General features: G+C 40.6%; 1 protein-coding gene across 2 annotated transcripts in view; it reads left to right on the forward strand.

The window, feature by feature from the left end:
* The window catches only part of smap1 (small ArfGAP 1), a 338415-nt gene that overhangs the window by 122481 nt on the left and 193204 nt on the right, over window positions 1–22730 (forward strand). Inside the window, exons 5-6 of one of the 2 annotated variants that reach the window (XM_041188201.1) lie at window positions 1138–1215; window positions 2748–2828. In XM_041188201.1, coding sequence (XP_041044135.1) covers window positions 1138–1215; window positions 2748–2828 — 159 coding nt within the window. The remainder of the gene's footprint in view (window positions 1–1137; window positions 1216–2747; window positions 2829–22730) is intronic. The other variant, XM_041188202.1, reaches the window with a different exon arrangement.

Here is a 22730-nt window from a genome sequence, read left to right on the forward strand (position 1 = left end):
TTTGTTGCAGTTTGGCTTATTAAAATGAGAAATGTTAGCAAGATGGTGATAGAGGAAGTTGCATCAAACTTTTTAGAACCAATCAAGTAGTTGATGTGTAGTTAATGTTGTAGTGTGGGAAGCTACAACATTACAGCAGTGACTGCACTTTAAAAGTATTGCATTGACTGTAAAGTACTTTTGAGACATCCATTGGTCACAAAAAGCACTATATAAACGCAAGTCCACCTTTTCTAGTAGTGTATTCTGGCTCGTGGCAGCCATGCAATTTACCTATTCTGTATTGTCTTGGATTTGCAATTTCCAAGTGAAAGATCATGCCCCAAAGGCTACTGCATTCATGTTAGCTGATTTCTATAACCAACATCTCTGCAACTGGAGTAATGCCTAGGGTGCTCTAAAATAACTCCAAAGAAAACACATTGACAGAGCTCAGTTTAAAGTAGAGAGTTATTGCTGAATTTATTGGCTAACTAATAGGTTTGTTGACACTGCAGTGGACTATGCAATAAAGCTATTTATTTTTAACTGTTTTCCTTATAGGCAGCCCTGACAGCAAGACGGAAGGGGTTCATTGCTTTGTCGCCTAAAGCTCCCTAGCTACTTTTGAGTTTGTGGTATTAGCTGTGAGAAGCTTCTGCTCCTTCAGTATGAAAGGTTTTAATCGCGTATTTTAAAAACCTTCATGCAAGGGAAAAAGTCACTTTATGTGGATGTTCCCTACCATTATAGCAATAATTAAATCACAGATAATGTCCACCTTTGTAAAGCAGCTTAATCTCAAATTAGCCTACATTTTACTTGCGTATACAAATAAATTTTGGTTTGGTATTGCACCTTGAGAGATGTAACCATATAGATCTCTGGACTGTGCACAGGGTTACAATATTTTCATTTTAAAGGAGTTTAAGTTGCAGTAGTTATAACCTCAATTCAGGAATACAAGTTTATGCAATTTCTCAATTGATGCCTTCCAAAAAAGTTGGGTGATCGCTATCTTTCTTTGGCTACTAATATTGGTTGTTGACATTTTAACTTGTAGGTATTTTATGTCCTATAATTTATGCTACTGCTTGTTTTCTGCTTCTATTATTTCTTCATGCGTGTCTGCTTGTTCCTTTCACCTGTTCTGTGCAGATAACCACCTCTGATGCTGCTGCACCCTTGCCATCATCTCCCTCTTTATCAAATGCTGCTGAGAAGAGCAAGCTAGAGGTATTATCTTGTCAAATATTGATGGACACTGAATGTGACGTTCTTCATTCTGCAGTGCATGATCTTCTGATCGCTTTTATGAATAATTTATTTTATTAGTAAGCCATAGTAAGAAAGCAGATACTTTTGGCAGAAGACCTAAGTTTCTGGAGAGAAACTGTTCTGTGTAAACTATATCACCAGTTGTCACATCCGTTTTCCTGTGCTGGCTGAGATCAGCTACTTCAGAGCAGAAAGTGATACAATTGGAGACTTCTCTAATTGGTCTGGTCCAGTTGCCCACTGTCTCATCACCTATAGCAAAAGAAAAACTTTGAATTCTGAACATAGGTTAGTGTTCTTTGAAAATAATGCACCAAAGGCAGAAACTCTACCCAAATTGGCAATTGGGACAAACTGCGCTCAGCGTAGCACTAGATTTGCAAATTGATTTTAAGGTTTAAGTTTCTGGCCAAAGTCATTTACATCACCTTTGGAGTAAGAATTGCCTTTGAGCCATTGCAGCCTTTTAGAATTTTTTTTTTGCATTAAGAAATGTTCTTTGACATATTTGAGGGCAACCTGGTGCAGTTTTACCAATACAGCTGAAAAGCAAGCATTTTTAATAAGCGTATAGTGCACCATCAAAGAGTAACCCAATTTTAAATAACTGAAAATTCTTTAAAGACACTATATAGAATTACTTACTAGTTAAATTGATGTACATTAGTCAGTTTCTTAGTAAATTTCACATAATTTTTATCCTACTTGTGCCTACTTGTGTCCTTTAATTTTAAGAGCCTCTTTAAAGGGTTGCAAACATGCTTTTATTAATTTGATGTGGGGCATAACCAGTTTTGTATGGCACCAGCTTCCAGTGCATTTTTTGAAAAAACAACACAAAAGATTGCAGAAGCTCTTTTTGTTGAATTTAATTTGGGCTTGAAGTTCCTCAATTTTCTATACCAATTTTGGGTCAATTTTAAAACCAGCACAAACCTAATGGAAACTCCATGTCAATATTTCAAATGCTAACTAGAATCTGCACATTCATGGAAGCCTGCCTCCCTCCCTTCCCCCTCACTGCCTTCACTGTCTCCTGGCATGTGTCACCAGTGTTGCTCTAAATCCATTAGACTGATGGGTGTAGCCAAGAATTACTGTTTAAACAACATTTACTGTACTGCAAGTGCATTTGAAAGCTTTGGTCTCCATTCAACATCAGAAGTGCTGAGAGTTGTTAGTTCATACCTGCATGCTAGTGCTCCATAGAATATAAATAGGCATAGCCTGGGGAAACTATTTGCCGAAGATTAACATCTTGCCAATAAGAATTACCACTTCACTCATTAAGGTTGAATGAGAAATGAGTTGTTTAAACATCATTTACCTCACAAAAGAGGAAATAACAGCTTTATCGGAAACTCAGACCTACTTTATGCTATATTTTTAAACAAATTTTATTTTACACATGGCAACAAATAAGCACCATATGATATCTTGCTGTTTTTTTGATATAAACAGGTTATAACACTACAATATTTTATTTGTAGAGAGAAACGGACAAAAGGAAAGATGAAAAGAAGAGGGGAAAAGATCAAGAGAAACCCATTGCTTTAGAGAAAGTAAAAATGGTGAGTTCAATGATTGATCAAAGGTTTCTTAAGTTTGTGTTGTTACAAGTGTGTCAGTTGCCAAATTTGAAGGGGACAGGCATGGGATATTTGTGCAGAAGCACCTCATCCATAATGTAAAAAAAACCCTTTTAGGTTTAAGAAAGAAAACAGCCAGTAGACTGTCGTTTTCTTCACAGTGCAGGCAAGCAGTGTCACGATTTTTAATATTGCCTGATGTTAAATTAGCAATAAAAAATTGCAATCTTGTGGAACTGGATATTAGATAAATTCTAATGCTCCCTTCCTCATGGATCTGAGTAATTAACAGCATCAAGTGGGACAGCCTACTGAGTGAGCAGATCTCTGCTGAGGCAATGGTAGGTTACTACAAATAACTTCCCTCATTCTGAGGGACCACAATGACTTAGGCTTCTGCCCCTGATAGCTATCAGGTTATCCCCCACTAAGAAGTATGGCTGGGTATATTGACATAAGAGCTTGTCTTTGTGGGAAATAATTGCTGCCGTTTACTAAGGAGAATCATACTCGAATATTAGCTATCCAGGTAAGGCAAGAGAGATCATCTATGGAACCTTAATGATACCAGTTCGCACTCACACTCAGGCAATGGTGGCATAGCGATAATGTCACTGGACTAGTGATCCAAAGGCCCAGGCCAATTCTCTGGGAACATGGGTTCAAATTCCACCACAGCAGCTGGTGCAATTTAAATTCTAATATATTCAGTAAATCTGAAATTGAAAGCTGCTCTCAGTAATCAAAGTCAAAATTCAAGGCATTCTATCTGAATACATATAGCATTCACAACAAGGTAGATAAGTTGATGACACAAATAGCAGTAAACAGTTATATTCTAATTGCCATTACGGAGATGGCGGCAGGGTGACCAAGGTTGGGAACTGAATATTCCAAGGTATTCAGCATTTAGGAAGGAGAGGTTAAAAGGAAAAGGAAGTGGGATTGCACTGTTAATAAAGGATGAGATCAGTAAATTAGTGAGAGAATATCTTAGACCGGAAGATCAAGATGTAGATCCGGTTTGGTGCTAAGAAACAAGTGGCAGCAAGCATTGCTAGGAGTTACTGACCACCAAACAGTTGTGGCATTAATAGTAGGGCACTATATAATCAGGAAATTAAAGGCGCATGTAATAAGGGGTAAAACAGTAATCATTGAGAACTTTAATCTACATATAGACTGGGTAAACCAAATTGGCACTATTGCTGTGATTAAAGCAAAATAAGTGGATGCTGGAAAAACTCAGGCCTGACAGCATCTGTGGAGAGAGAACCAGAGTTAGGTTTCAAGTCCGTATGACTTCAGGCCAAAAGAGAAGTATAAGTGTGATGGATTTTATACTGTTTAAGATGGGGTGGAGCAGGTGGAGCAAAATAGAAGGTATGGGATAGATGGAAGCTAAGGAGAGATTGACAAAGATGTCATGGACACAAGACAGGGGATGTTAACGGAAGCGGGCTGCTCGCTTAACGGAAGCGGGCTGCTCGCTTAACGGAAGCGGGCTGCTCGCTTAACGGAAGCGGGCTGCTCGCTTAACGGAAGCGGGCTGCTTGCCCAGCACCTTCCAAACCTGCAACCACTACCACCTATAAGTACAAAGGCAGCAGATGGATGGGAACTTCCAGGTGGTGGTGTTCTCATCTAAGTCACTCACCACCCTAACTTGGAAATATATCGCTGTTCCTTCATTGTCACTGGGTCAAAATCCCGGAACTCCCTTCGTAACAGCAATGTGGATGAACCTACACCACATGGACTGCAGCGGTTCAAGTAGGCAGCTCACCGCCACCTGATGGGTAATAAATGCTGGCCCAGCCAGCGAAGCCCACATCTCGTGAATGAATAAAAAAATAGTAGTAAAGCCAGCTAGTCTGGGTACTTTGGGCATTAGTTTTGATATGGAAGAGAGATAGTGCATTTGCATTTTTTGAATAGAGCATTCAAGAAGTAGGGTGAAAATTGACAACTTTCTAGCGGCTACCAAGCAATATGTTTATATTACTAATAAAATTGGTATTATGAAAGGGGTTTCATTGTTAAAAGGTGAAGTTCAAAGAAGTTGTTGATACAATGAGAATTAACATTCAGTGGGGCTGGTAGGTATAACTTCAGTAGTTTTCGAGTGTGCAGGCAGAGGCAATGTAAGATCAAAAGGCAGCTGCAAGCCTCCAACCGGCTCCACAGTGAAAATAACCTCATTTTGAATTCTGAGATAAAAGCAAAAAACTTCAGATACTGGAAATCCAAAATAAAAACAAAAATACCTGGAAAAACTCAGCAGGCAGAACTGCTGAGTTTTTCCAGGTACTTTTGTTCTCATTTTGAATTTGTAAGGCGAAAATGCTTTGCCTGGTGTATGGTTAAGTCTATGGGTTGCTGTTGCCTTAATGGAGATTAGTTTGGGAATTTGTTAGAAGTTATGATAGTAGTAATTTGTAACCTGTGTAAATTAATAAAATGGTCATTTAGTGTAATGTTAAACCTCGAACTAGTGGCCTGATTCCGGAGTTTAGAGCCGTAACTCAAACATAACAACGCTTAAAATGATTTGTTATGACAGTATTTAAAGAACTTCATCCATTGTAACAATGGAGCAAGGTTTGTTTTTGTATGTATACATCAAAAATTTTCGTATTATTTGTTGTTCATTCTGCATGGTTGTGTGATACAGACAGGCGATGAAGCTTATACAGCAGCATGCAGACTTCTCACAGTTCCAGCAACGATCAAATGTCTTGCAAAAGGGCTGGGGATTCCAGATATCTGATAGATTAAGGTTATGGAAAGATTTTAAAATGACGGTTTTAAATTTAACACTTCGGATGACAGGGAGCCAATGTAGGCCACCATAGAGAGCTGAGTACCCCAAGTGGAACTTAGTTCATGAAGAGTTTTTCCAGGTAATTCTGTTTTTGTCTTGTAGTATACCATATCCCACAGCACTCTTGAGCTGATTCAAGATGGCTCCTGGGCTATCGGCTCCCTAAGGAGCTCCCTACTGTGAACTTGGACATCAGTTCGTCAGTGCTCCATGCTGACTCCAGCCTACTTACATTAACTTCATCTCACCACAGGACCTCTGACTTCAGCTCTGGACTCCCTCCTATTGTCTCCTCTTCAAAATTTATTAGGTTTTATGTATCCTAGTAATTACTATGTAACCAAGGCTGTGTAACTAGAGTTTTCCCTGTATCCATTCGTGTGCATGTTTTTGGCAGCTGCTTTGAATCTGAACTCACCCCTTTCATGTCCAGTTCTTGGCTATCCCTTTTTACTTTGCTCTCCACCTCCCCTAGATCCCTCTTTCCTGTCATCATGCCTCCTTTCATTTCACCCCTCCCAGTACTGGTTGAACAGAATTTTTCCACCAACTAAATATTGGAAAAACAAAAGCCAAGACTTCGGTCCCTGCCAATAAGCTCTTCCCAAGTTTGTCTTTTTTATTCATTGATGGGATGTGGGCATCACTGGCTAGGCCAGCATTTATTGTCCGTACTTAATTGCCCTTGAGAAGGTGGTGGTGAGTTGCATTCTTGAACCGCTGCAGTCCATGTGGTGTAGGTACACCCATAGTGACAATGAAGAAATGGCGATATAGTTCCAAGTCAGCATGGTAAATGGCTTGGAGCAGAGCTCCCCAGGTGGTTGTGTTCTCATTTGCCTGCTCCCATTGTCCTTCTCGATGGTAGTGATTGTGGATTTGGAAGGTGCTATCTAAGGAGTTGGTTAGTTGCTGCAGTGCATCTTGTACATTGTACACACTGCTACTGTACATCGGTGGTGGAGGGAGTGCATGTTTGTGGATGTGGTTCTAATCAAGCGGGCTGCTTTGTCCTGGATGTTGTCAAGCAGCCTTGAGTGTTGTTGGAGCTGCACTCATTCAGGCAAGTGGAGAGTATTCCATCACACTCCTGACTTGTGTCGTGCGAACAGGTTTGGGGAGTCAGGAAGTGAGTTACTTGCCGCAGGATTCCTAGCCTTTGACCTCTTGTAACCACAGTATTTATATGGCTAGTCCAGTTCAGTTTCTGGTCAATGCTAACCCCCAGGGTGGCGTTAGTGAGGGATTCAGTGAGAGTAATGCTGGAGATAATCTTTGCCTGGCACTTGTGTGGTGTGAATGTTACTTGCCACTTGTCAGCCCAAGCCTAGATATTGTCCAGGTCTTGCTGACATATGGGCATGGAGTACTTCAGTATCTGAGGAGTCGCAAATGGTGCTGAACATTGTGCAATCGTCAGCGAACACTCCCACTTCTGAAGTTATGATGGAAGGAAGGTCATTGATGAAGCAGCTGAAGATGGTTGGGCCTAGGACACTAGCCTGAGGAACTCCTGCAGTGATGTCCAACAACCACAACCACCTTCCTTTGTGCAAGGTATGACTACCACCAGTGGAGAGTTTTCACCCTGATTCCCATTGCCTCCAGTGTTGCTGGGGCTCCTTGATGCCGTACTTGGTCAAATGCTGCCTTGATGTCACGGGCAGTCACTCTCAGTACACCTCTGGAGTGCAGCTCTTTTGCCCACATTTGAACCAAGGCTGTAATGAAGTCAGGAGCTAATGGCCCTGGTGGAACCCAAACTGAGCGTCAGTGAGCAGGTTATTGTTAAGCAAGTGCCTCTTGATAGCACTGTTGATGACCCCTTCCCTCACTTTACTGATGATTGAGGGTAGACGGATGGGGTGATATTTGGCCTGGGTATGATTTGTCCTGCTTTTCGTGTACAGGACATGCTTGGGCAATTTTCCACATAGCTGGGTAGATGCCAGTGTTGTAACTGTACTGGAACAGCTTGGCTAGGGGCACAGCAAGTCTGGAGCACAAGTCTTCAGTACTATTGCTGGAATATTGTTAGGGTGCGTAGCTTTTCACAGGTCCCTATTGTGTATTAAAATGTTATTTCCCATTCTACAAGTCCGATGTTCAGTCATTAAACCTTACCATATGGTAAACCATTGGTAAACAATGGTAAATGGATGGCTTGAATTCCACCGTGCTTATGCACAGCCAAGTTAAGGTAAAATAGCAGCCCTGCCCAAAATTCCTTTTGGCACTGGGACCCCACCAGCCAGTCCACTTGTCACTTCCAACGTGCCAGAAGAATGTGTCATGCATTCCTGTGACCCATCTCTGAATTGTTGAAGAATTAATATCAGTTGGCTCCTTCAAATGCTGCTACATGTGCCAGGAGTCTGGACTGTGGACTGGGCACATGCCCCACAGTCAGAAGATGGACTTGTAACTTGGCACTGCAAGTCAGGAATGCATTATCCCTTAAAATGCCACGAGGGGGAGCAGTTTCTACTAGCTGAAATTTGTGTTCCTTTGCAACTGTTTTTGAGATCCTTTTAAATATGGGACGGACAAGACAGAATTTATTTTATTAGAAATGTCTTATCAGGGAGGAGGGGAAAGAATTGAATTACAAAAGGTTGATATTCAAAAGTGAGACCTCGTCATTTCAAACCTGTAATTTTTCTTATTTTTAAACTATCTGCGCAATGCATCAACATTACATTCTAACACTTTTTTAAATCGACTATTCATGCGTAGTCTAACCTGACCTCCTCCTATATGTTTAACGCCTCTGAAGTGGCAGCTCGGAGCTTTTTAATTAGTTCTGGCCTTCTGTTTGACAGTGGCTGTTATTACAATGAACCATGTTTTTCTTTTAATTACAAATTTAGATCTCAAATTACTTCAGTGAAAGTGATTTTAAATTTAATTGCTGTAGGCAATCACATTCTTAAAAAGGATCGAAGTAGAATAAAGTCAGGGTATATTCAAATAAACAATTTTTTTATCATTTTGTCTTGATACTTAATATTTCTGTGGTTCCATATAGCAGGAATTGGTAACCAAATGAGGCAGAGTACTGCTGATTATATTTGGCAACTAGTATGAAATATACAGTGGAGAATAAGGTTTTGCAGCTAGAGCTTAGACAATAAGCCATGTTTGTTCAGCAGGGATGAATTTTTAATGCTGTGAGACTCACTAGCACACTGCAGAATCAATTGTAATTCTCATTGGCTGAACGCTTATTCAAGGGTAAAAAGGATATTTTAGATCCATTTAAGTCAGTGAATAGTGGATGTAATGCTTTTTTTGATCATGGGTGAAATCTATTGCATGTACTATTTTACGAAATTCTTGTTCCAGCTGTTTTTGTTCATGGATTGCAGTTTGATATGAAGCATGAGGTACACGCTTTGGGTCAATGTCATTTTTTGGTATTCTAATGTGTTATATTAGCTAGGTTCCTTGATAGCTTTCCAGGGGTAGTTTGCATTTTTATCCTAACAACATGTATTTATGTAGATAAAAGCAAAATACTGCAGATGCTGGAAATCTGGAACAAAAACAAAAATAACTGGAAAAACTCAGCAGGTCTGACAGCATCTGTGGGAGGAAGACAGAGTTAACGTTTTGAGTCCGAATGACTCTTCATCAGAACTAAAGAGAAATAGAAATGTGGTGAAATATAAGCTGTTTGGGGGGGGTGGGACAGGTGGAGCTTGATAGAGTGGAGGCAAAGGAGAGATTGCCAAAGATGTCATTGACAAAAGGACAAAGGGGTATTGACGGTGGTGATATTAGCCAAAGGATGTGCTAATGGTAACATTAAGGGTAGAAAGCAGGATGAGCAAGTGACAGATGGCCCTAGTGGGGGTGGGGTGGGGGGAAGGGATTGAAATAGGCTACAAGGTGGAGATAAAACAATGGATGGAAATAAATTTAAAAAATAATAGAAATCGATGGAAAAAGAAAATTATATGTAAAAAAAATATTTTTTAGAAAAAAGGGGATCAAAAGGGGTGAGGATGGAGGAGAGAGTTCATGATCTGAAGTTGTTGAGCTCAATGTTAAGTCCGGAAGCCTGTAAAGTACTTAATCGGAAGATGAGGTACTGTTCCTCCAGTTTGCGTTGAGCTTCACTGGACACCCTGGCCCACTCCTCCATCACCCCTTACACCTCAACCCCCTCCCAATTTATTTCCATCTGTTGTTTTACCTCACCTTTTAGCCTATTTCAATCCCTCCCCAACATGCCCCCCAACCCACCCCCACTAGGGCCATCTGACACTTGCTCATCCTGCTTTCTACCCTTAATGTCACCAATAGCACATCCTTTAGCTAACATCACCACCATCAATACCCCTTTGTCCTTTTGTCAATGACATCTTTGGCAATCTCTCCTTTGCCTCCACCTATCACTGGCCCTCTATCCAGCTGAGATTACTGAGATTCTTTGAGATGGGGGAAAAGGAGGTGAATAAAGATCACATGTCACTGATACTTGCATTCATTTGAAATTCCTATTTGCTCTTTTACCTCTGAAGGTCACCTAATTTTAAATGGTTTAGCACTAAAATAGCAGAGGGGAATTTCAGACCAGTGAATTAAATATTTATGTTTGTAATCCAAAGCGCAGTTTTGTTATTTGTTAATTCCTGTTATCCCAGTTCTGGATCATATTTTAGTGTTGCCAATTACCACTATAAAATGCAATGTTAACTCTTCCTATTCAGTTTCACATCACCTGACAATGTTGCAAACACTGGCCACTAGGAAGGATTATGGGGAGAGTTTTCTGATGTCTTTCTAAGAACACCAATTCCTGATGCCCTTTTAAAAGTCCTATCTCCGTATACACAGGCACCTCTTTATTGCGCCCACATGTGGTTTTTACGATCACTCACATCATCAGCTAGTAGCTGTGTGCATATGTACAGCTTGACTTGCAGCCTTCTAACATTGCTGATGCAATTTTGTATGCATTGATATCAAGTTAAACTGCTATGAAATGAAGGGCAATGAAATCAGAAATTATAAAATGAGTTGCACAAAATGTGCAATGGGGACAGAACAATGATAGATGACTTTTACTGGATGACTCTTACTGAATGTAAGTGTTATGAATAGGAAGGAAAAATAGCTTAGGAGCATATAGTACATATCGTGTAGAAATAGCTGAGGATGAGGCTGAGAGGGACCTGGTAATTGTATGTGCTTCATTCAAGTCATTCAGAGTAACCATCAGTAAATTTAATAGAATGTTGATCCACATTACCAAAACAGTTAAAGGAAATTGTGATAAAACAGTAAAATCTGGTCAAACTTCACTTGAATATTAGCCAATTCTGGGAAAACATTCAAACACTGGAGATGATGCAGACAACAGCCACAAGGTTTGAGAGGAAAAGATGAGCAACATGGATGATTCCAAGTACAAGGGATTTACAGGGAAGCAGAAGCTTAAACTTTATAGAGAGATGAATAAAAGTTGACTTCATTGAACTTTACAAAATAAATTTGAAGGATAAGGTATACACAGCATATTACTTCAAGGTAAATCAGTCCAGTTGGACCAGAGGCCATGTATTTAAATTAGTGCAAAATAAAGTCAAAGCCTGATTAGGTGATATTCTTGCTCGTGTAATCTGGAACATAGCTATTGATTAAATTTCTAACCATGCGGAGAAACAGAAATTGACAAAATATATTCAGATCAAGGACTGTGACTATGGATTAATATGTATTTTCAAAAAATATTTCATGATGTACCACAAAACTTCATAATAAAGATAATGACACATGAAGTGAAGAGGAATGTGGTCACATGGATAGAGGGCTGGTTGAATGGCAGGAAGCAGTAAAATAAGAATTTCTTAGACTGCAAAGGTCTATTGCAAAGAGATCACTTATTATGTGCATAAATAATTTGAGAACTTGAGGGAACAATATTGAAATTTGCTAATAACGCCAAAATGAAAGCCATGGCACTTCATAATGAGACGTGAAAGATTACTGGAGGACATAGGCTAGCACAGATAGGTGGCAGATAGTTCCATACAGTGTCAGGAAGATATAATAATTTTTATAAAGTTATTGTAAAGTAGAGTAATAGTGGGGCCTATGTTTATGGGTGGGGGTGTGTGTGCCTTAATTGAATTAAAGGCAGCTGGTCTGAAGGTTTTGATGTGTTAGAAGATAAGCTAGGTTTGAAATGTTAAGTAGGTAGACATGGGTGTAATGGGAACATTTGCATTTTTAAATAAACCAGACTAGATTTAATTCAAAAGAGCCATAGACCATAAGACGTAGGAGCAGAAGTAGGCCATTCGGCTCATCGAGCCTGCTCTGCCATTCAGTGAGAATGTGGCTGATCTGATAATCCTCAACTCCACTTTCCTCCCTTGTCCCCATAACCCTGATTCCCTTAATGATTAAAAATCTGGCTATCTCAGCCTTGAATATACTTAACGACCCAGCATCTACGACCCTCTGCGGTAAAGAATTCCACAGATTGACCACCCTCTGAGAGAAGAAATTCCTCCTCATCTCTGCTTTAAATTAGATTTGCTCTGAGATTATACCCTCTGGTTCTAGACTCTCCCACAAGGGGAAACAGCCTATCCTGTCAAGCCCCCTAAGAGTCTTATGTTTCAATAACGTCGCCTCTCATTCTCCTAAATGAGGACAATGAGTACTGGCCCAACCGACTCGGCCTCTCCTCATAAGAAAATCCCTCCATCCCTGGAATCAACCTAGTGAACCTTCCCTGGACTGTCTCTAATGCTGGTATATCTTTCCTTAGATAAGGGGACCAAAGTTGTTCACAATATTCTAGGTATGGTCTAACTAGTACCTTGTATAGTTTTAGCAGGGTTTCCCTATTTTTATACTCCATTCCCTTTGAAATAAAGGCCAACATTCCATTTCCCTTCTCTATTTGAACTTGTATGTTAGATTTTTGGGATTCATGCACAAAGACTCCGAGATCCCTCTGCTGCAGCCTTCTGAAGAATTTTGCCATTTAAATAATATTCAGCTTCTCTATTCTTCCTACCAAAGTGCAGAAGCTCACATATTCCCACATTATGGGCAGAATTTTGCCCTTGGTGGGCATGCAGGCCCCACTGACTTGGTGGTGGGCGGACAGCCGACCCCCGCCACCAAAACAGGGCCTGCCGCCATTTTCAGTGGGCAGGCCAATTAAGGAATTAAGGCCTGCCCAGCGGCCTGGCCGACAGGAAGTGCTATGTGCTTCCTCTGTGGTGGGGGGAAATCCCGAGTTGTCAATGTGCGTGAAAGAGCGCACTGCTCCCTGAGACTAAGTGCTGTCTCAGGGAGATTAGTGACAGTGCACAAAAGTTAAAAAAATAGAAAATAAAAATATTATTAACATGTCCCCCTCATGTGACAATGTCACACGAGATGGGACATGTTAATAAAAACGACAAACTTTTTGAAAATGGACATGAAACCTCATCGAGCCAGTGGATGAGGTTTCATGTATTATCAGGAGCTCGCAGGGGTTCCTGGCCTGCCCGCCAGCCTTAAGGTTGGACGGGCAGGTCTTTAATGATCTTAATTAGCCTGTCAATGGCCTCAATTGGCCATTGACAGGTCGGCGGGCGGGCAGCTGATTTCGCTGTCCGCCCACCTTCCTAAAAATTTAAAGGGACCGGGATAACGTTGGGGGTTTCTCTCAACGTCATTCCATGTCATTTTCCCATCGGCGAGCCTCCAAATTGCCGACAGGAAAATTCTGGCTTATATTTCATCTGCCAAGTTTTTGCCCACTCACTTAACCTGTCCATATCCCTCTGTAGACACCTTGTGTCATCCTCACCACTTGCCTTTCCACCTATTTTTGTGTCATCTGCAAACTTGGCGATAGTACGTTTACTTTCCTCATCTAAGTCATTAATATATATTGTAAATAATTGAAGCCCCAGACTGATCCCTGTGGCACCCCACGAGTTACAGATTGTCATCCTGGAAATGCCCTCCTTATCCAAACTCTCTGTCTTCTATTAGTTAGCCAATCCTCTACCCATGCTAATATACTACCCCCAACACTATGGGCTCTTATTAAGTAGCCTTATGTGTGGTACCTTATTGAACACCTTTTGGAAATCCAAATCTACTATGCCTACTGGTTCCCCTTTATCTATCCTGCTTGTTACCTCCTCAAAGAATTATAATACATTTGTTAGGCATGATTTCCCTTTCATGAAGCCATGCTGACTCTGCTTGATTAGATTATGTATTTCTAAATGCTCTGTTATGACATTCTTTATAATAGACTCCAACATTTTCCCATTGACAGATGTTAAGCTAACTTATAGTTACCTGTTTTTTGTCTCCCTCCCTTTTTGAATAAGGGTGTTAAATTAGCCATTCTCCAATCCCCTGGGACTTTTCCAAAATCTAAGGCTTCTTGGATGTTTACTACCAGCGCACCAACACTCTCTGTAGCTACTTCCTTTAATATCCTAGGCTGCAACCCATCAGGTCCAGGTGACTTATCAGCACTTAGCCCCATTAGTTTCCTCTAGTGATAATTATTGTATTTATTTCCTTCCCCCTTTTTGCCCCTTGATTATTTAGTATTTTGAAATGCTATTAGTGTCTTTTACGGTGAAGACTGAAGCAAACTATTTAGTCAGCTTCAAAACAAAAATAAAAATACCTGGAAAAACTCAGCAGGTCTGACAGCATCTGCAGAGAGGAATACAGTTAATGTTTCAAGTCCGTATGACTCTTCAACAGAACAAAGGAAAAATAGAAGAGAGGTGAAATATAAGCTGGTTTAAGGGTGGGGGGGGGGGGCGTGGTTAGAGCTGGATGGAGGGCCAGTGATAAGTGGAGATAGCCAAAAGACGTCATAAGCAAAAGGGCAAAGAGGTGTTGACGGTGGTGATATTAGCTAAGAAATGTGCTAATAGGTGACATTAAGGGTAGGATAGCAGGACGAGCAAGGTACAAATCCTAGTGGGAATGGGGTGGGGGGAAGGGATCGAAATAGGCTAAAATGTAGAAATAAAACAAAGCATGGAAATACATTTTAGCATTTCACTTGCACTTCCCTAAATTTAGTCTACTGCATTCGCTGCTCCCAATGCGGTTTCCTCTACATTGGAGAGACCAAACGCAGACTGGGTGACCGCTTTGCGGAACACCTTCAATCTGTCCGCAAGCATGACCCAGACCTCCCTGTCGCTTGCCATTTCAACACTCCACCCTGCTCTCATGCCCACATGTCCGTCCTTGGCCTGCTGCAATGTTCCAGTGAAGCTCAATGCAAACTGGAGGAACAGCACCTCATCTTCCGACTAGGCACTTTCTACAGCCTTCCGGATGTTGAGTTCAACAACTTTAGATCATGAACTCTTTCCGATCCCCCTTTTTTCCAATAATTTATATAGGTTTTTCTTTTCCCACCTATTTCCATTATTTTTAAATATATTTCCATCCATTGTTCTATCTCTACCTTTTAGCCTATTTTGATCACTTCCCCCTACCCCACCCCCACTAGGGCTATCTGTACCTTGCTCATCCTGCTTTCTACCCTTAATGCTTTAATTTTCTTTTTGTTTTGGATTTCCAGCATCCACAGGTTTTTGCTTCTATTTATTTAGTCAGCTTCTCTGCCGTTTCATGGTTCCCCATTATTTTCCTAGCCTCATTCCCGAAGGAGCCTATGTTCACTTTGGCCCCTTTCTTCCTTTTTATATATTTAAAGAAGCTCTTACTGTCTATTTTTATATTACTTGCTAGTTTACCCTCAAAGTTTATTTTCTCCCTCTTTATTTTTTTTGAACATTTTTTGTTGGTTTTTAAGACTTTCCCAATCACCTAGCTTACTACTAATCTTTGCCACATTGTATGTATTTTCTTTCAATTTGATACTGTCCTTAACTTCCTTGGGTAACCATAGTTTGGTTTATCCCCTTCCTTGAATCCTCCTTCCTCACTGGGATATATGTTTGTTGTGAGTCATGAACTATTTTCTTAAATGTCTGCCACTGTTCATCAGCCGTCTTTTCTGCTAAACTGCTTTCCCAGTCCACTCTAACCAAATCTGCCCTTATTCCTTTGATCTCCTTGTAACTACATCTCCGTAATGGCTATAAGATCATATCCATTAACCTCTATTTGTGCCAGTAGTTCATTTATTTTGTTCCGAATACTACGTGCATTTAAGTAAAGGGCCATTAATTTTGTCTTTTAACCATTTTTCCCCCTTTGACCCTATTTGCTGCTGTTTTTTGATGTTTATGCACTCTGTGCCTTCCTGTCACGCTCTGGGTATCATTACCTAAATAGCTGCCCTGCAAAGCTGCCATATCCTTTTGCTTTGTAAGCCTACGTATCCCCTTTCCAGAACCACGCCACCCCCTTATTTAGTTTAAAACCCCCTCTACAGCCCTAGTTATTTGGTTTGCAGGTTCAAGTGAAGCACGGTTCAAGTGAAGCCTGTTCTACTGGAACGGCTCCCTTCTACCCCAGTACTGGTGCCAGCACTCCATGAAATGAAACCCATTCCTCCCACATCGATCTCTGAGCCACGCATTTAACTCCTTGACTTTATTTACCCTATACCAGTTTGCCCGTGGCTCAGGTGGTAATCCCAAGATAATTACCTTGGAGGTTCTGCTTTTTAATTTAGCTCCTAGCTGTTCAAATTCTTTCAGCAGAACCTCCTTTTCTAGTCCTATCAGTCATTGGTACCAATGTGGACGATGCCAACTGGATCCCTCTCCTCCTACTCCAAGTTCCTCACTCACCCTGAGGACATTTCCTTAACCCTGGCACCATGCAGGCAACACAATCTTCGGGACTCACGCTCACAGCTACAGTGAACACTATCTATCCCCCTAATTATACTGTCCCCTACCACTACTATGCTCCCATTTCCTCCCCCCACTTGAATGACTCCCTGTACCACAGTGCTGTGGTCAGTTTGCTTATCCACCTTGCAGTCCTCTCTCTCATCCACATCGCTTACAAGAACCTTGTAACTGTTGGAAGGTTGCAGGGGCTGAGGCTCCCTGAACGCTACCCCCTGGCTCCCCATACCTGCTTCACCAGCAGTGGCACCCTCCTGTCCCTGATCACAGACCAAATTTGAATTACCTAACCTTAGACGTGTGACCACCTCCTGGAACAAAGTGCCCAGGTAGTTGTCCCTCTCCCCGATGTGGTGCAATGTCTGCAGCTCAGACTCCAGCTCCTTAACTCTGATCCAAAGTTCCTTGAGCTGCAAACACTTGGTACAGATGTATTCGGTCTGGATCACCTTGATGTCCAGCAGCTTCCACATGCTGCAGCAGCAACACATCACCCGCCCTGCCATCGCTATCATGTTTTATTCAATTGATTGACTAATTACTCTAGTACCCCCACTCTTTACACTTTATTATAATTTTCTTTATACACACCAGTATCGATCTTATACTTAACAAGCTATCTTTAAGAAAAAGAGAAAAAAAGACTAGAGATCTAAACACAAACTAAAGACCTTACTTTTACTTTAAAGGCTAGAAATACTCACCAGTCGTACTCAAATCAGCTGCTCTCCATGCTCTTTTCCTTCTCGCGCTCTTTAATGATCTCTCGCTTTTCTCTCACTGTTAAAGGCCTGGCTCCTCTCTCATTCTCTCCCTGTAAATGACCATGCTCTTTCTCTCACACTCTTGCTGTAAACAGTCTTTCTCTCTCTCTCTCTCTCTCTCTCTCTCTCTCTCTACCCCCTCCCCCTTCCTCCCTCCCACCCACCCTGTAAATGGCTCCACTGCTTCTCTCTCATTTTCTCGCTATAAATGGCCCCACTGTTTCTCCTCTCTCTCTCTCTCGCTGAAAATGACCATGCTGTTTCTCTCCCATTCTCTTGCTGTAAATGACCACGCTGTTTCTCTCACACTCTCACTATAAATGACCACGCTATTTTTCTCTCATTCTCTCGGTGTAAATGATTACATGGGGAGAGAGCAGAGTAATGGAGGGGATGAAATGTTTCGCCTAGCCAGGAGAAATTCAGAAACAATGTTTATTTTTCCAAAAAATTTCTGATAAAATTTTGAGAGAATTTTATTATTAGAGAAGTAAAGTCCAAATTTGTAGTGAAACAATGGGAATTTGCATTCAAAGGGGAAAATGGGTATAAAGAAACAAAGGTTGTGTGTAAGGGCAGACATTCTAAGATCTAAAGTGTGAAACTGTCCAGAATGTAAGCCTCAAGCTGCTTTCTACAAAGAACTGAAGTTAAGAAAAATCACTTTGAATTTGACTGGTTCAGGGTATTGTGTGTCACCTTTGGGTCTTTTAAAATCTGTGCCTGACTATTGCCTTACCGAAAGCATCACTGGGAGCTAGATGAACCATGGGGATTTAGAAGTTATTACAGTAGTAATTTGTAGATTTATGTATGTACTTGAAATCATTTCTTCTATTAATAAAGGTTTGATTTAGTTTTGTAAGAAACATATAAAACTTGGTGGTCTTATTACTACTGAATTCAAGGCATGCATGTCAAAATTTATACAAATTGTAAAACAGCTGTGGCAGTTGTTTCAAATTTCATGATCGTGGGCTGCAGGTTCAGTAATATGTGCACCTTTGCTCTCTCAGTGGTGGGGAGGATATTGTCATGCCAATGCAGGCATGAAAGATATTGCAATTTAAAAAAAAAACTGCATTCCTTTTAAAATAGGCCTTGATGAACTGTAAGATGGCTGTCGATGGATCACCCCTGACTTTGCAATCCTCAAACTAGTGTCCTAGACCCAACCATCTTCAGCTGCTTCATCAATGACCTTCCTTCCATCATAAGGTCAGATGATTGCACAATGTTCAGCATCATTCGTGACTCCTCAGGTATGGAAATAGTCCATGTCTAAATGGAGGAAGTCCTGGACAATATGCAAGCTTGGACTGACAAGCGGTAAGTAACATTCGTGCCGCACACGTGTCAGGCAATGACCATCTCCAACAAGAGAATCTAACCATCGCCCCTTGACATTCAATGGAATTACCATTGCTAAACCTCCCCACCATCCACACCCTGGGGGTTACCATTGATCAGAAACTGAACTGGACTAGCCATACGAATACTGTGGCTACAAGAGCAGGTCAGAGGCTAAGAATCCTGCAACCAGTAACTCACCTAACTCCCTAAGCCTGTCCACCACCTACAAGGCACAAATCAGGAGTGTGCTGGAATACTCTGCACTTGCCTGGATGAGTGCAGCTCCCACAACACTGAAGAAGCTTGACACCGTTCAGGACAAAGCAGCCTGCTTGGTTGGCACCACATCCACAAACATTCACTCCCTCCACAACTGATGCACAGTAGCAGCAGTGTGTATCATCTACTAAAGGCACTGCAGACATTCACCAACACTCCTTAGGCAGCACCTTTGAAATCCATGATTGCTACTATCTAGAAGGGCAAGGGCAGCAGAAAGATGGGAACACCACCACCTGGAAGTTCCTCTCCAAGTAACTTATCATCCTGACTTCCTGACTTGAAACTACATCGCTGTTCTTTCACTGTCACTGGGTCAAAATCCTGGAACAGCACTGCAGGCAGCTCATCACCATCTTCTCAGGGCAATTAAGGATGGGCAGTAAATGCTGGCTGAGCCTATATCCCATAAATGAATTTAAAAAAAAACACCTTAGCAAGCTTTCGGCTAAGTCCCAAATTGGATTATAATGGACAGGGGTCTCCCTTGCATGACCATGCTCAAAAAACACCCTGTGGAATTTCACACCTGCTATTGTCAAGGCTTATTCCAAGACACTGATAATAAGCTCCCAGACCGCCTGACAGTGGGTCTACCATGTAACAAAGTGGGGCTATCGAGGCTGAGTATCTACAATGAAGTTGTAAAGACCTTATGTTATGCATCAATGGCTTTTGACCATTTGACTGAAATTCCTTCTCTATGAAAGACCATTGTTTGTGTTCCATTGTGTATCAATGACCATTCATCATGTGATCAAAACTGCCCTCTGATTTTGAAATCCAAAACTGAGGGTGAGACTAGGCAGTCTGCAAAACACCAACAACATCACAACTGCAGAAAAAGGCTGTTATCTTGCTGCTTCAAGACCTGCGAGGCTGAAATTCTTTTAAAAGCATCCTCCAACCTGTTTTGAACAGTTCTTAGTTTGCTTGTAAGAAATTGCACCTCTGGTTTCAACATCAATCAGGACTTGTCTACACGACCCTTTGAAAAATTTTTACTTCAAGGAACCCTGCAGTTAATCCGGCTTTGACCCCAGCTATCTTAAAATAACTGAACTTCAATTCCAAAGTGGGAAAAGCTTCCTCCTTCACTGGACTCTGAAGAACACGTGAATTGCTATCTATTGTTTGGTTTTGATATTTATACGAGTGTACTACTGTCTTTAATTGCATCTTCCTTTGGCATGTGTATGATTGATGTAGTGATAGACTTTTCTAGGGGGGTGGGGTATGTGTGTGAGAATCAATAATACTACTTGTTTAAATCCATGAAAAGCTGCTGGTGACCTTTTAAATTGACCACATATTAGCAGGGGTTTGGGAAAGTGCATTAGCCATATCAAAGTTAAACTGTACTGATTACGGACAGAAAGGAAAGGGAATTGGTGGTTTCAAGCTATCTCTCCCCTGTCTGTAACAATATAAAACAATGAAAGAGATGCAATATAGATTTGCTAGAATATTCCAGGGAGGAGGGGTTACAACCGTCGAGAGATGAGAAGTTGAGACTACTTCACTGGAATCAAGAAGGCTACTTTGACTTCATAGAACATTTATGATGAGCTGTTATTATTTTTTCTGGTCAGCAAGACGATGAGAGAGCTATTAATTTAAAATAATTAAAGGAGAAGTTATGAAGGAAAATATTTACACAAATAATTCTAGAATTCTGTGCCACAAACCATTACCAAATCTGAATCTTTTTTATAAATGGATGATTTAATAGCTTAAAGATTATTTAAGGTTATGGAGAGTGAGCAGGAGAATAGTTTAACCTAAATAGCTCATCGGGGAAAATTGATGGTGGGAACTATGCACTTCTTTACTGAATTAAAGATGATTGGCAAAAGAGCCAGAGGTATCGTGAGAAAATATTGTTTTTACACTGAGTTGTGATCTGCCTGAAAGGTTGTGGAAGCAGATGCAACAGCAACTGAGAAGAAAATTGATAAATGCTTGAAGGGAAAGAAATTACAGGGCAGGGCAGTGGGTCTATTTAGATAGTTGTATCGAAGAGTGGCATGATGGGCTGAATGGCTTTCTTCTCGGGTATATGATCCTGTGAAGTTATGATGCTAGGTGGTAATTCCTTTGCGATTGGTGGCTGCCTTATGGCACAGCTGCAGTATTTGGGTGAGCGTCATGAAAATGAGCCTTATGAACCCTAATGTCAACATCAGCCCCCTCAGCAAGAGGAAAAAATCTTCATACAAATCATTATTAGTTTAGGCATAAGCAGTACCTTTTCTGTCTGTGTGACAGCATCTGGCCTCGAGCTGCATCTCCCACATGCACCTTTCACACATTTCAACAGAAGCTCTTGTCTTTTTCTGTCTGGTTGTCCTGTAATACCCCAGTGAATTCTCTTCACAAAGGCAGTCAAATCAAAGTCAAATAATACATCTTGTCTCACTTAATTTGTCAACTCACTGGGAATTCAAGCACCCAATCCAGATAAATTTTCCAATTTGAGCCCCAGGCTTTGGACAGGAGAGCAGACCTATGTAGTTCTTTTATCCTGGAAATGTAACTTATATGCACATTTCTTAGTGACAAAAGAAAGGAAGTGGATAAAATGGAAGAAATTGTGCAATTTGGTTTTATTGTGCTGTAAGTTTGGAATGACAGTGAAGATTTTCAATCCTTAATTTTCTATTGGTTGCTCTATCTTTTTTTGAAAATAGCTTTGATTTATTTATATTTTCAATATTGTTATGACACAGCAGTTGGTAAGTGCTGAGTTATTTAAAATCCCAGTGGGAAACTTTAAACAACTGCTCTAACCTATATTTTCAACTGGTATGTTTGAGATGCAGCTCAGGATTTAGAAATAAAACAGGCCTCAAGGTTTTTTATATAAATTAGATTAAACATTTATTAATTTAACAACAAATTTAAACACATACACATGTCTACAAATGACTACCATAATAACTTTTAAACAAACCCCCAAATTAATCACTGCTAAGATCTTCAAGGCAACAATAACCCATAGACTTTAAACAGACACCAGGCAAAGCACATTTTATCTTACAAATTCAAAATGAGGTTCCTTTCAATTTGTTTGCTTTGCAGACAGTTGTAGGCTCACAGGTGCTTAGATATCACATGCCTCTGACTTCCACACACACACACGACTCTTCTGTATATACCTAGCCTTCCCTTTGAATGCAAATTCTCATTGTATCACCAGACCCTTTAAACTCCACCTCTTCTAACAGTAAAACCCCTTTTATAGTACCAATTTTATTAGTAATATTAGCATATTGCTTGGTGTTTCCTAGCTAGATGCAAGAATTCATCCCCAGTCTTTGGTTTATTCAACAAAATGCAAATGCACCCTCTCCCTTACTGTTTACATCTCAAAACTACTATACATCAAAGCACCCAGACTAGTTGGCTTTAATCCAATTAGCGCACACGCACCCACACCCAAGACACAGACCCACCTACAAGTCCAATTTAAAATAATTTCCAATAACATTATATACATTAACATCTCTTATGACAATATTTGTAAATTAAGAACAGTTTCTTTTATTGTCTTATTGAAGTAATGTTTTGGAGGTGCAATGCCTTGAGGTGTAAGAATTTTAGTGAAAGATACCTTTTTGAAAGTGTCAGTCTGAGTCATTACATTTTGGGGTATGTGATGCATGAAAATGAACTAGATGCAGACATTTGATTATATAAATATTCGAAAACTTCATCCAGAGAGCAATTAGCATTTGGAATAATCCTGAAGGTAAGACGGTCAAGTCCGTTTTGAACATTATTTGAACTTAAGGTACAGGTAAATGTTTGACTGAGTAAATTGATGCAGTTGAGGACC

The sequence above is a fragment of the Carcharodon carcharias genome, chromosome 5, assembly GCF_017639515.1.
Source record: "Carcharodon carcharias isolate sCarCar2 chromosome 5, sCarCar2.pri, whole genome shotgun sequence".
In the NCBI taxonomy this organism is placed as follows: domain Eukaryota; kingdom Metazoa; phylum Chordata; class Chondrichthyes; order Lamniformes; family Lamnidae; genus Carcharodon; species Carcharodon carcharias.